We start from the raw sequence: 13,116 nt of genomic DNA, 5'->3' as shown, positions 1-13,116 counted from the left end.
TCATTAGCATTCCCTCTTTTCCTTCCAGTCTTCCGGATCTGTAATGAAATGCAAACTTACCCAGGAAACAACACACCTTAAAATAAATAGCACCCTGGGCTGCTCCATGGTCCCTGAATTACTGCTCTTAAAATAAATAGCACCCCTGGCTGCTCCATGGTCCCTGAATTACTGCTCTTAAAATAAATAGCACCCCTGGCTGCTCCATGGTCCCTGAATTACTGCTCTTAAAATAAATAGCACCCTGGGCTGCTCCATGGTTACTGAGTGCATTAGTGCTCTTAACTGTAGTAAAGCACAGAATCTCCTAAATGCCAGGTGTGGAGGAGGGGTGCCCGTAACAAGATTACTGTTCAGCATAAAATGAAAATTGTGCTGCAATAACACAACGCTACATTCTCAAAAGCTCTTTACCCCAGAAAAGAACAATGCATCCGATAAAGCTACCAAATCAAAACTATACTAACAGTCTGCCCCCGATATTCCTTGTTAGATACTCAAGATACACCCCACACTGTCCAGTAATATTATCATTAGAGTCAATAAGATAAAGGGTTGTTTGTATTGGTAGACAGATTCTGTACCACCTTTCATGGCAGTGCAATGGTTCAATGTCCACGATGCTTCCTGCAGTATAGTGACATTTCTAATACCTACTGAAACTACTCCAACAAAACATCCAACAAAAGAGACGCTAGCTACAGAACCAGTCGGTGCAACGTACCAGCAGAGGGGTTTCCGAGTTCCTTCTGCAAACCACACAGGAGCCCAGCTCTCCCCTCAAACACGCGAGTCTCCACTTTAAGGGCAGTTTCAAGGACAGCAATGTAAACATTTCTTCAAGCCAGAGAAAACACATGATTAAAAACCTCTGAAAATTCAACAGACAAATGCTCACTGACTAATACTGTCAATGTGGACAGGTCTTCCTCCCTCAGTCTGCCCTGCTATTAATCCCAATTAAATCACATGCACAACTGCCGGTAGCCCTTATTTAGTAGTAAACACCCTGACAGACGTGGGAATGTAATCCTGGATTATTAGGAAGCTCCATGACATATGTTAACTAAAGGGACATTTTTTCTTCTACGGACATCTGAAAGGGTGTAAATATGTTTTTAAACTACAGTAGGTTTCTTTGCAGTCATACTGACCTATCCAACTCAGGCAGTACATAACTTTATAAAATGTATGACACTGTAAATATTGCACAGTAACATAGCGGTGACAAAGTAATGTGAAATGCGGTGATCTGTGTAGGAGCTAGATCTGAATCATATTGCTAAGAACTCCGCTATGAAAAAAAAAAATACAAATACAAAATCGGAGACATTATACACACATTTCATGCCCTGTCTTTTACCAGAGATAAAAAAAGGATGTAGAGTACAGTAGCAATTAATAAACAGATGTCTGGATCTCATAAGGCTCCAAACAAAGTGGCACGTCTATATATATATGTATATATATGTAAGCGGTGTGTCAGTCATGAATTGTGTTTTCCTATTTGATGAACTGTCTGTGTTTGTTTTGTCAGACGGCTAGTACGAGGCTGGGAGCTGCAGCAGGAAGCCAGCGCTAAGCCCGGACCTGTATACATACCCTACCACTGATGAGAGCACAGCACCTGCACAAAGAGCACCTACAGTCTGGAGACCGGGTTTGTGTCTGTGTTGTGTTTGCGTTTGGATTATTAATTCGGGACTGCAACTCTTTCTGTTTAAGATGGCAATACCCATTGTTGGGTAGAGCCAGCCTTATCATTTAACGCTCTCAAACCGGGGAAAAATAAAAGATGAAAAGGACTGTTTGAACCGTGACTTTGTGTCTGTCGTTGTTGAAGCACCTACATCACCTGTACCCCCGAGCACTGAAAACACTTGTTCACAGTACGCTTTGGCACACCAACAGCTGTCAGATAAAAAATAAATGTATTTGTCTAAAGAAGAAATACTAGAATTACACAACTTCATTAAAACAAATATTATAGGAAAACACAGATATATTGAAGCAGCAACTCTGGATATTAGTAACTAAAAGAAAGAGTAAACTCTGAGTGCTTGTATATTCACAAAGATTTAAGTACAGTATGATACGCATACCAGGGTTTTTTGTTTGTTTTGTTTTTACCTTTCTCCCTGCAAAAAAAATAAAATTAATTCTCCCATTAGTTTATATTAGGATCCTTAATATTATATACAAAACAGAATGCCTGCCTGAGCACACGTATTTTTTTCCACCCCACTATTACTCATGCAAAGAGGCCCTGGTCGTGGTTTAGCACCGCTTTATATTTGGCTTAGGGATCCAGTTTCTCATCATAGTGTACATGTCATTCATTCCTTACACACCTCTATGTAACCTGTACTGGCCAGCTGTACTAATGTATAGAGTGTGGCCAGCAGTGTGTTTTTGTTGCATCTCTACAATGTTAAGTACTTTGAAAGCATGTATTTATTTGTTTATCACTACAGTGATGTGCTGTGCCTACCTGGACTCCCTCCTTCACATGCGTTTCACATCGCCTTTAAACCCACTCACTGAGAGACAGAGAGCTTGCCAATCCATCTGTTTGCAAGTGATTAGGCAAGGGAACAAGCAGCATCAGATCTACACTTGCTAGCATGCTTTCTTAAGGGAACCCTTTGTACAGCTGGAGTTGTATTACTTGGTTAACATCAACAACGTTTTGCAACCCTATAGAATGAACTAACTTTGCTTCATAAAGTCAAATGAACTGCTGAAAAAAATTTGGAAATTTAACATGAAATACTGTACTACTGTTACGGCTTCCGGTAGACTTTTACAATATAATTTTGCAGTTTCTTTGATTACATGATGTTAAATAAAATATCTAAATTATGTTCCTACTGTTATTTTTTATTTAAAAAATGGTCTCAATCCTAAAATTCTAGGTGATGTAAAACATTTGGCCAGAGCTGTATGTGTGAGAGCTTCCCTGGATAACACAAAACTGCTAAATGCAATTCTACATTTCCACATTAATTCTGTTCACGTGAAGGCTCAGTGGGCAAGCACTATGATCCCGTGGCCTCGGTTCACAAGGATGTGCCATTTCTAAACCGTCCCAAACCTGACATATTTGACAACAGGACTGAACCCAACAGAGTAAAGCAAGTGTCTGAGAAAGAGCTACATTATATTAGGTAGCGCCGATCCTAATTCAGTCACGGAATTCATTTTGAAAAACTGACCAACTTTCCATTGGATTGCATCTCTGTTCTTTCTGCAAGCATCCGTCCCAAACAAACACAGTAAACTAACTTCAACTTTCCATTGGATTGCATCTGTGTTCCTTCTGTAAGCATCCGTCCCAGACAAACACAGTAAACTAACTTCAACTTTCCATTGGATTGCATATGTGTTCCTTCTGTAAGCATCCGTCCCAGACAAACACAGTAAACTAACTTCAACTTTCCATTGGATTGCATATGTGTTCCTTCTGTAAGCATCCGTCCCAGACAAACACAGTAAACTAACTTCAACTTTCCATTGGATTGCATCTGTGTTCTTTCTGCAAGCATCCGTCCCAAACAAACACAGTAAACTAACTTCAACTTTCCATTGGATTGCATCTCTGTTCTTTCTGCAAGCATCCGTCCCAAACAAACACAGTAAACTAACTTCAACTTTCCATTGGATTGCATATGTGTTCCTTCTGTAAGCATCCGTCCCAGACAAACACAGTAAACTAACTTCAACTTTCCATTGGATTGCATCTGTGTTCCTTCTGCAAGCATCCGTCCCAAACAAACACAGTAAAATGATAGAATGAAGCTGTACGAGAATACAACCCGCTTAGAGATCATGCTGACCACAAATTATCAGCAGGATACTATACATTATTTTACAATTCATTCTGTTAGAAATGGAACCAATGACAGTTCCTCATGTAAACCTTGTAGAGATTCAGTTTGAAGCACATGTATCCATCTCGCTTCTGTTTGTAAAAGTATTCTATTACGATCACCACCCCTCCAATTCAATACCTAAGAATCCGAGGGAGCAGATGTCGTGTCCCATTCAGTGAAACGGTCTCGCTACTGAGTCTGAATCATCAGGAGGATACGACAGCATGTCTTCTGTGCTTTCAAATGGATTTCAGGTCAAATGTTCTACCCATAACAATAGACCCCCTTTACCATCATCATGTAGAGGTATTGAAAACCTTCTCACAAACTGATGGTACAACTATAGAAATAAACACTGCAATGCATTTCATACAGCAGTTGTGTCCTACGATCTAATTATAACCCCACCGCAAAGTCAATCCTGTAAATGGTTTGGAGGATACAGTTGTCATCATTTACAGTCAGCTCCGATCAAAGATAATAACAATAATTTAAAAAGGCTGCAAAGGAACGACGGCTGAGTGAGCATGAATAATTTTCCTTTTAAAAAAATTAAATCAGAATCTCCATCAGTATCAATGACCATGCAAGACGAATGTAATGCTGTCAGACAGATAACACGCAGTCTCTTCTTGTGCGTCTGTTTCCCCTGTGCAATTACACAATGCCATTCACCACACACTAGCATTCACCTGACTGTAAAATACACTTTCCACAATGCAACTGTAGTTGTTTTTTTTAACGTACTTACTCAGTTAGCCTCGGCTAAAGCAGTTATTCATACACCGTATTTATAGAAGTGAAGGTATCAGAACATCTGGTTTCCTTCCAGAAAACTCGCTCAGCTCTTCATGAGTAAAAAAGAGAACACAAGCACAACTTCCCCTTCTATCATATACAGCTCTGGGCAAAAGTGTTGCAGCCCCTCGAATGAAACCTGCTAAATAATGAATTACATACTGCTTTGTAATTTTCCATATACTTTACAAAAAACTGACAAATTGAAAAAAATGGACATTTAAAAAAATCTAACATACAATACTATTATGGCTTCTGGTAGACTTTAGCGATATTATTTTGTAGTTTCTTTGTTACATAAATTTAAATAAAATATCTAAATTATGTTCCAAAATTTTTTTAGTTTTTTAAATTCTAAGTGATGCAAAATATTTGTCCATAGCTGTACTATACTAATGATAGACCTCGTTCACACTTGCCTTTTCTCATATGTGAACGATCCAGAAAAGAAAAGCCTGCCCAGGGCTGCCTTTTCTCATATGTGAACGCTCCAGAAAAGAAAAGCCTGCCCAGGGCTGCCTTTTCTCATATGTGAACGTTCCAGAAAAGAAAAGCCTGCCCAGGGCTGCCTCAGGGCCTGCAATCCGGGACCAGGGCTGACCTTTACATATGTATGAACGCAAAGCAAGCCAGGACAAGCCTTTTCATATCACATGACCAGTGTGGCTGCATAGCTCAGTAGACACTCCCATACTCCCACACACGTGAAAGGTAAATAGAAAGCTGAACGCTCCGCTAGCCAAGACGGCAGTGCATCAATATTGAATGGGAATTATTTCTACATCGTACAACTTTAATTATAAAAATATTAAATAATTTAAAAAAAAAATCTAGCGGGTTAACGTTCAAGTTGCGTCTTTCACATAATATATACGAGCTGCAGTGCCTTCAGAATTATGCTTCATTTGTCACAATTACCTTTTCTTCCTGTTAAGAGATAAATATAAAAACTGCAGGATTGTGGCTCTCAATAATGATCAAGAATGCAGCGACTTGGCATATTCAGCCACCATTGTTTATTTTGCACGCAACGATATATACAGCTACAGAAGTGTGCGTCTTTACATTAAAATGCTGATCATTTCTTTTAGCTTGCTTCACACACACATAAAATACTGTTCTCATCCACACATATTAAGATCATTGATGCACCATGTGAGGGTGAGACCCTCACTGTAATATTTCAATGCCTGTTATTGTGATTATTATTGTTAATGTTATTCTACTGACACTAGAGCAGTGGTTTACTATGTATCGTGCATGTTGTTGAGCAAAGTGTATGTGTTTTTGTTTCAGATATCACTTCTTTTTTCACTTAATCGATAACAACACACACACACACACACATTACGAGAATAGCATAATTGCTCAACCTATATTGAGGCTATATATATATATGTACGTTAAAGTTATGTGTGCAAAAGTATGTATGTTCAATGAAAGTGTCATTCATATCAACTACACTTTTTTCACATTAAAAATGTGTTTGTTACACATAAATGAAATACATTTAATTTTTTTTTAAGTTTGCAATATAAACCCTGTGTGGGAATCGAACCCAAGACATGCTTCCAATGCAGACGCCCTAGCTTTCACACCACAAGGTTTGTCCTTCCATTTCACAACATGTGCACGTAGTATAGCAGTAAGACTAACAAGATTTTGTAAATAATGATTATGTATTATCCAACAACAGTGTGGAGTAGTGGTTAGGGCTCTGGACTCTTGACCGGAGGGTCGTGGGTTCAATCCCAGGTGGGGGACGCTGCTGCTGTACCCTTGAGCAAGGTACTTTACCTAGATTGCTCCAGTAAAAAAACCCAGCTGTATAAATGGGTAATTGTATGTAAAAATAAAGTGATATCTTGTAACAATTGTAAGTCACCCCAGATAAGGGCATCTGCTAAGAAATAAATAATAATAATAATAATAATAATAATAATAATAATAATAATAATAATAATAATATCCTGATTGCATTGAAAGCTTTCAACTGATTTTGCAAACTATCATAATAAGCTTGATCCCCTCCGTGGGGCTCCAGCCACCCTTTCTCCTGCAGCAAAATTGCTGCGGGGGGAGCTGTCCTTCTGACCTCCCCCACCCCTTCTTCATGGCTGGCAGCTGCCCTTCATGGGGCTCCAGCCACAGTATTTCCTGCCGCGAAAGTGCGGCTGGGGGAGCTGGTCTTCTGACCTCCCCCCACTTCTTCGTGGCCAGCAGCTGCCCTTCATGGGGCTCCAGCCACAGTATTTCCTGCCACGAAAGTGCGGCTGGGAGAGCTGGTCTTCTGACCTCCCCCCACTTCTTCGTGGCCGGCAGCTCCCCTTCATGGGGCTCCAGCCACAGTATTTCCTGCCGCATGGCAGGACTGGTAGCGACCAAAGGCAAAACAGGACCCTCGGGAGGCGACGGCAGCAGCTGCGGATGCTCGCGCTACCCCCTTCTGGGAGCTGGATGCTCGCGCTACCCCCTTCTGGGCGCTGGATGCACGAGCTCCCCCCTTCTGGGCGCTGGATGCTCGCGCTACCCCCTTCTGGGCGCTGGATGCTCGCGCTACCCCCTTCTGGGCGCTGGATGCACGCGCTCCCCCCTTCTGGGCGCTGGATGCTCGCGCTCCCCCCTTCTGGGCGCTGGATGCTCGCGCTCCCCCCTTCTGGGCGCTGGATGCTCGCGCTCCCCCCTTCTGGGCGCTGGATGCTCGCGCTCCCCCCTTCTGGGCGCTGGATGCACGAGCTCCCCCCTTCTGGGCGCTGGATGCTCGCGCTCCCCCCTTCTGGGCGCTGGATGCTCGCGCTACCCCCTTCTGGGCGCTGGATGCACGCGCTCCCCCCTTCTGGGCGCTGGATGCTCGCGCTCCCCCCTTCTGGGCGCTGGATGCTCGCGCTCCCCCCTTCTGGCGCTGGATGCTCGCGCTCCCCCCTTCTGGGCGCTGGATGCTCGCTCTACCCCCTTCTGGGCGCTGGATGCTTGCGCTACCCCCTTCTGGGCGCTGGATGCTCGCGCTCCCCCCTTCTGGGCGCTGGATGCTCGCGCTACCCCCTTCTGGGCGCTGGATGCTCGCGCTACCCCCTTCTGGGCGCTGGATGCACGAGCTCCCCCCTTCTGGGCGCTGGATGCTCGCGCTACCCCCTTCTGGGCGCTGGATGCTCGCGCTACCCCCTTCTGGGCGCTGGATGCACGAGCTCCCCCCTTCTGGGCGCTGGATGCTCGCGCTCCCCCCTTCTGGGCGCTGGATGCTCGCGCTACCCCCTTCTGGGCGCTGGATGCACGCGCTCCCCCCTTCTGGGCGCTGGATGCTCGCGCTCCCCCCTTCTGGGCGCTGGATGCTCGCGCTCCCCCCTTCTGGCGCTGGATGCTCGCGCTACCCCCTTCTGGGCGCTGGATGCTCGCGCTCCCCCCTTCTGGGCGCTGGATGCTCGCGCTACCCCCTTCTGGGCGCTGGATGCTCGCGCTACCCCCTTCTGGGCGCTGGATGCTCGCGCTACCCCCTTCTGGGCGCTGGATGCACGAGCTCCCCCCTTCTGGGCGCTGGATGCACGCGCTCCCCCCTTCTGGGTGCTGGACGCACGCGCTCCCCCCTTCTGGGCGCTGGATGCTCGCGCTACCCCCTTCTGGGCGCTGGATGCACGAGCTCCCCCCTTCTGGGCGCTGGATGCTCGCGCTCCCACCTTCTGGGCGCTGGATGCTCGCGCTCCCCCCCTCTGGGCGCTGGATGCTCGCGCTCCCCCCTTCTGGGCGCTGGATGCTCGCGCTCCCCCCTTCTGGGTGCTGGACGCACGCGCTCCCCCCCTCTGGGCGCAGGGCGCTGGACGCACGCGCTCCCCCCCCTCTGGGCGCTGGATGCTCGCGCTCCCCCCTTCTGGGTGCTGGGTGCTTGCGCTCCCCCCTTCTGGGCGCTGGGTGCTCGCGCTCCACTTCTTCGTATTTCGTGGGGCATATGGCCAACGTGCGCCCATATGCCCCACAGCCAGGGCACAACTCCGCCACGAGGTTCTCAATATAAACCTCCCAGCCATCCTCCTGCAGTTGTGGTTGCATTTTTTTTTTGCTCAAAACACACAAAAAAATACTTTTTGAAAAAAACAAAAACAAAAAAAACGTCCTTTTCCTTCCTGGTCCGGCTGTTGGAGGCGTTGTTTTGTCCCACACAGGACACCATATGTGGCAGGATGGCTTGCAGTGGTGAGGTGTTGTGACGTCACGGACCAGGAAGTAACTGAACCAAAACAATGGATGGGCGGGTGAAGCTGAACGCTACTGTGGTCAGCGTATTTATTAATAAACAAAACAAACGATTTGAACAAAACAACAAAACAGAAACCAAAGGGCACATTGGCCAAACAAATAAATAGAAACAAGTATATCTAAATATAGCAGTTGTTTGTTTTATTCTCCTCGCTCTCTCTCTCTGCTCCCCGTACTCTCCTCTCTACACTCTCAACCCCGCAGCACGGACAGCTGCAGGTTTTTAGAGAAGTCCTGAGAATTCTCAGCTGGCTGACTTCATCTTTCCAAATACTGCTTGTTTTCTGAACTAATATCGTGCAGCACTAACAGTTATTAACACAACACGCTTGCAAACTGAAGGTTATAGTTTCAAATCCCACGCATGCCAGACTTTTTTTTATATATTATATATTTTTTTTGTAGGCCAATGTTCCATTTTAAAAACAGAAATAAATAATTTCATATAAATGATATAGATGTCACAATAAGTGTGTTCCCTAGTATATTTCCATGCTGACAAAGCAAGTTATTATTATTAAACTCAGATGTCCTGTAATATACATATGCATGGATAAAAAGTGCCTGGGGTCTGCAAAAATCTGCAAAAAAACCAGCAGAAGAAGGAGAAGACATTTTTACCTTACTTTGGCGACTTATTAATAAATTAATAATCAATAATATATGTTTTTTTTAAATGTATACCATAACATTGCTACTGTACTGCATTGAAAAAATATATACATAAAAAACATCTGCTACAAATCAAGGATAACTGTATATCCCGGTAGCTCTTCCATTTTGAGTGCAGGCTATTGTTCCATAAAAAAAAAAAAGCAGTTCACCACATTTTAGGCATTTTTGAAAATGAAGCAAGCAAACATTTAGTATTTAGGACATTTGTTTTTCTTGATTAATCAAAACAAAATAATGCATTTTACATTGAACTAAGACACAGAATTCTAAAAGCCACCAACATTTACATACTGTACGTAAATCCTAAACAGAAAGGTGGAAAGGAAGGCAGTGGTTTCTTAATTGTACTGCCGAGCCTCTGTGCTCGCAACCACTGTGAAAGCAGCAGACACAGGCTGAAAGGACCCCTGACAGTAATAAGTCATTTCAACAGTGGCAATGAAAGTAATGAGGCATTCAATTACACAGTCCTCACACACAGACACCCCGGCATGTGTCAAGAACCAGCTTACAGCTGCTGCTCCTCCTCCATTCATCCAGCCAGCCTCTCTACAGCAGGTCCTTGAATTAACCCTCTGCTACACTGCACCCAACAGCTACTCCTCCTTCATTAACAATCATTTTCACCCAGCCAGCCTCTCTAAAGCAGGTCCTTGAATTAACCCTCTGCTACACTGCACCCAACAGCTACTCCTCCTTCATTAACAATCATTTTCATCCAGCCAGCCTCTCTAAAGCAGGTCCTTGAATGAACCCTCTGCTACACTGCACCCAACAGCTATTCCTCCTTCATTAACAATCATTTTCATCCAGCCAGCCTCTCTAAAGCAGGTCCTTGAATTAACCCTCTGCTACACTGCACCCAACAGCTACTCCTCCTTCATTAACAATCATTTTCACCCAGCCAGCCTCTCTAAAGCAGGTCCTTGAATTAACCCTCTGCTACACTGCACCCAACAGCTACTCCTCCCTCATTAACAATCATTTTCACCCAGCCAGCCTCTCTAAAGCAGGTCCTTGAATTAACCCTCTGCTACACTGCACCCAACAGCTACTCCTCCTTCATTAACAATCATTTCCATTGCTATCACATAGTTTGTCGTGTTTTTGATGCCACAATTGCACTCTTCTGGGCTCACGGCTCTGAACCGGAGGTTAAAATGAGCAGAGATGTAAAGCAGCTTCCTGACAGCTGAACTCGGGTTTCCTCAGAGCAGTCCAATTTAAACCTCTAATTACAGAAAGATCAGTTCCAATGGGACCTGTAAAGCAGTATTCTGACCTCTGGTAATATGGATGCACTGTGATCTTTACCAAACAGAATCAAGAATATAAAACACATCATACGTGAAATAGGCACACGCTGGTAGAAAGAACAAGCAACATTAAAAGATAAGAAATTGAATATCGCCTCAAGATGGTCCTCCACCTGTACTTTCAGCACATTATACATTGTTTAGAAATTAACATTAATTATCTTTATTTGTAACCTGGCACATAAAACTGGTTGTAATTGAATTTTCATAGCTTTTTGTTTCGTTCTGCATTTTCTTTCACACTATTATGTGGCTGAGCATTGAGACACGATATATAGCTCTTTACTCCATATAGTCAACAGGTGGTACAGACAGCACTGACTAATTTAAATAGACTTGTAACACATTCCTCACCCTTGGATGGTTTCCTGTCTTCTCTCTCGGCAGCTGCAGCTCCAGGGAATCATCAGGAGCACTTCTTATAACACTGCTGGGTATATCGGGAACATCAGCAACATCTGAAATCCACAAAGTCTGTCATTACTAACCCTGTACAAACAGCTGTGCGCATGTCAATCTCAATTCAATGAAAGACATACAGGTCACAGGACCTAGTCACGCTTTTCAAAGTGTCATTCCTAATCTCTACTCGCGGTAGCAGAAACACTTGAGAACCAAAAGGGTTGAGCCTCTCAACGTTTGACAAGGATGCGTGGAATCTGAGAAAGCGTTAATGTTTAATAATAATAGTCATTTCAAAACAGTTTCTCTTGTAGTCTCCAGCCCCCTGAATACTGAACTGTTATATCCTGTTTTCAGGCGTTTTTAACACCAAAGCTCACCGCCCCTGAAATCACCAGACCAATCAAGTCACTATCGCTACAAGAGAACTTGTGAAATATTCCTTCCTGCTGTAGTCACAGCTCTGTGTGTGCAGGGCTGAGCTCTTGCAATATATGATACTAACTAACGGTGCTGGGGTTTTAGACATGAAGACAGGAAATATGCTGTACACATAGAGCAGACCCCATGAACATGTGTGGATTACTGTAGTTATTCAACAGGATGGTTCATTAGCCAACAAGTGGGTGTGCTAGTTCTTTATGGCCATCCTCCTGAGTGAATTAAAAACAGCACTCCTAGCATGTTCACGGAGTATCACAGCACTCCTAGCATGTTCACGGAGTATCACAGCACTCCTAGTATGTTCATGGAGTATTCTGTTTGTATAACAAGCAGTTCATGTTAATGGTTAGTTACAAGCCTCTTTTCCGTGTTTACAAAACATTACTGGTATGCCTCTTTGGTATTTACAAACTTGCTACACTAGATAATGTTACCTCATTCACAGAACTGACACTTTACAGCAACCCCTTGTAGGAATTTTGTAATAGTTTTTATATTAGAACGAATTATTCTTTTAAAATGTTATTTTCTGCAACAGATAAAACTGAGGAGCTGGGTGGGGTACTGTCAGAGGTCTCTTTATGAAGCAAATAAATGTCTTTGTGCTGGTTTAGCTGTGTTACCAGGCAGAATGGATAGTGCCATGGTGAACATACATGACGTCACTACAAGTGTGTGTGTTGAAAGGTATAAGACTGCATTGAATGTATTTCTCAGTGCTCCGTTTTTGATGTCACTGTAGCCCAGAGCACGCCATTCTGTCCATTTAAAGTTGTTCTTTTCTAAGCTCATCAATAAACATATATTTGACTTGAATAATACTGTTCACCAGTTTTATTTTTCTCTACACCTTGTACAGTGTGAGATATACATTGCTATATTTGCATACAATCTGCAAACCCATGGTATTTAAAACGACTACAAGCTATTTCTAGTCAAACCATATTCTACGTCAATAATTTATAGATACATGGGTATGGCATTTGCACACTTTGTTTCCTGTACCACACCCTTAACACACTACTGAACAAATCACTAATTGCCGCAATAGGAGAATTTTACTGGGAATGAGCGCTGAGCTCGCCTCTGGTTTGAATGAGCGCTGAGCTCGCGTCTGGTTTGAATGAGCGCTGAGCTCGCGTCTGGTTTGAATGAGCGCTGAGCTCGCCTCTGGTTTGAATGAGCGCTGAGCTCGCCTCTGGTTTGAATGAGCGCTGAGCTCGCCTCTGGTTTGAATGAGCGCTGAGCTCGCCTCTGGTTTGAATGAGCGCTGAGCTCGCCTCTGGTTTGAATGAGCGCTGAGCTCGCCTCTGGTTTGAATGAGCGCTGAGCTCGCGTCTGGTTTGAATGAGCGCTGAGCT

At 44.0% G+C, this 13,116-nt stretch overlaps 1 protein-coding gene across 4 annotated transcripts in view; it reads right to left on the bottom strand.

Moving 5' to 3' along the window:
- LOC117411621 (rho guanine nucleotide exchange factor TIAM2-like) overlaps nt 1-13,116 on the bottom strand; it is a 116,494-nt gene that overhangs the window by 28,310 nt on the left and 75,068 nt on the right. For 3 of the 4 annotated variants that reach the window (XM_059025903.1, XM_059025904.1, XM_059025905.1), the window contains one exon: nt 11,264-11,367. In XM_059025903.1, the coding sequence (XP_058881886.1) occupies nt 11,264-11,367 (104 nt within the window). Of the gene's footprint in view, nt 1-724; nt 913-11,263; nt 11,368-13,116 lie in introns of those variants that run through there. The other variant, XM_059025906.1, reaches the window with a different exon arrangement.

This window comes from Acipenser ruthenus, chromosome 6, assembly GCF_902713425.1.
Source record: "Acipenser ruthenus chromosome 6, fAciRut3.2 maternal haplotype, whole genome shotgun sequence".
In the NCBI taxonomy this organism is placed as follows: domain Eukaryota; kingdom Metazoa; phylum Chordata; class Actinopteri; order Acipenseriformes; family Acipenseridae; genus Acipenser; species Acipenser ruthenus.
The sequence above is the reverse complement of the archived record's forward strand: the minus strand, read 5'-3'. Positions and strand labels throughout refer to the sequence as shown.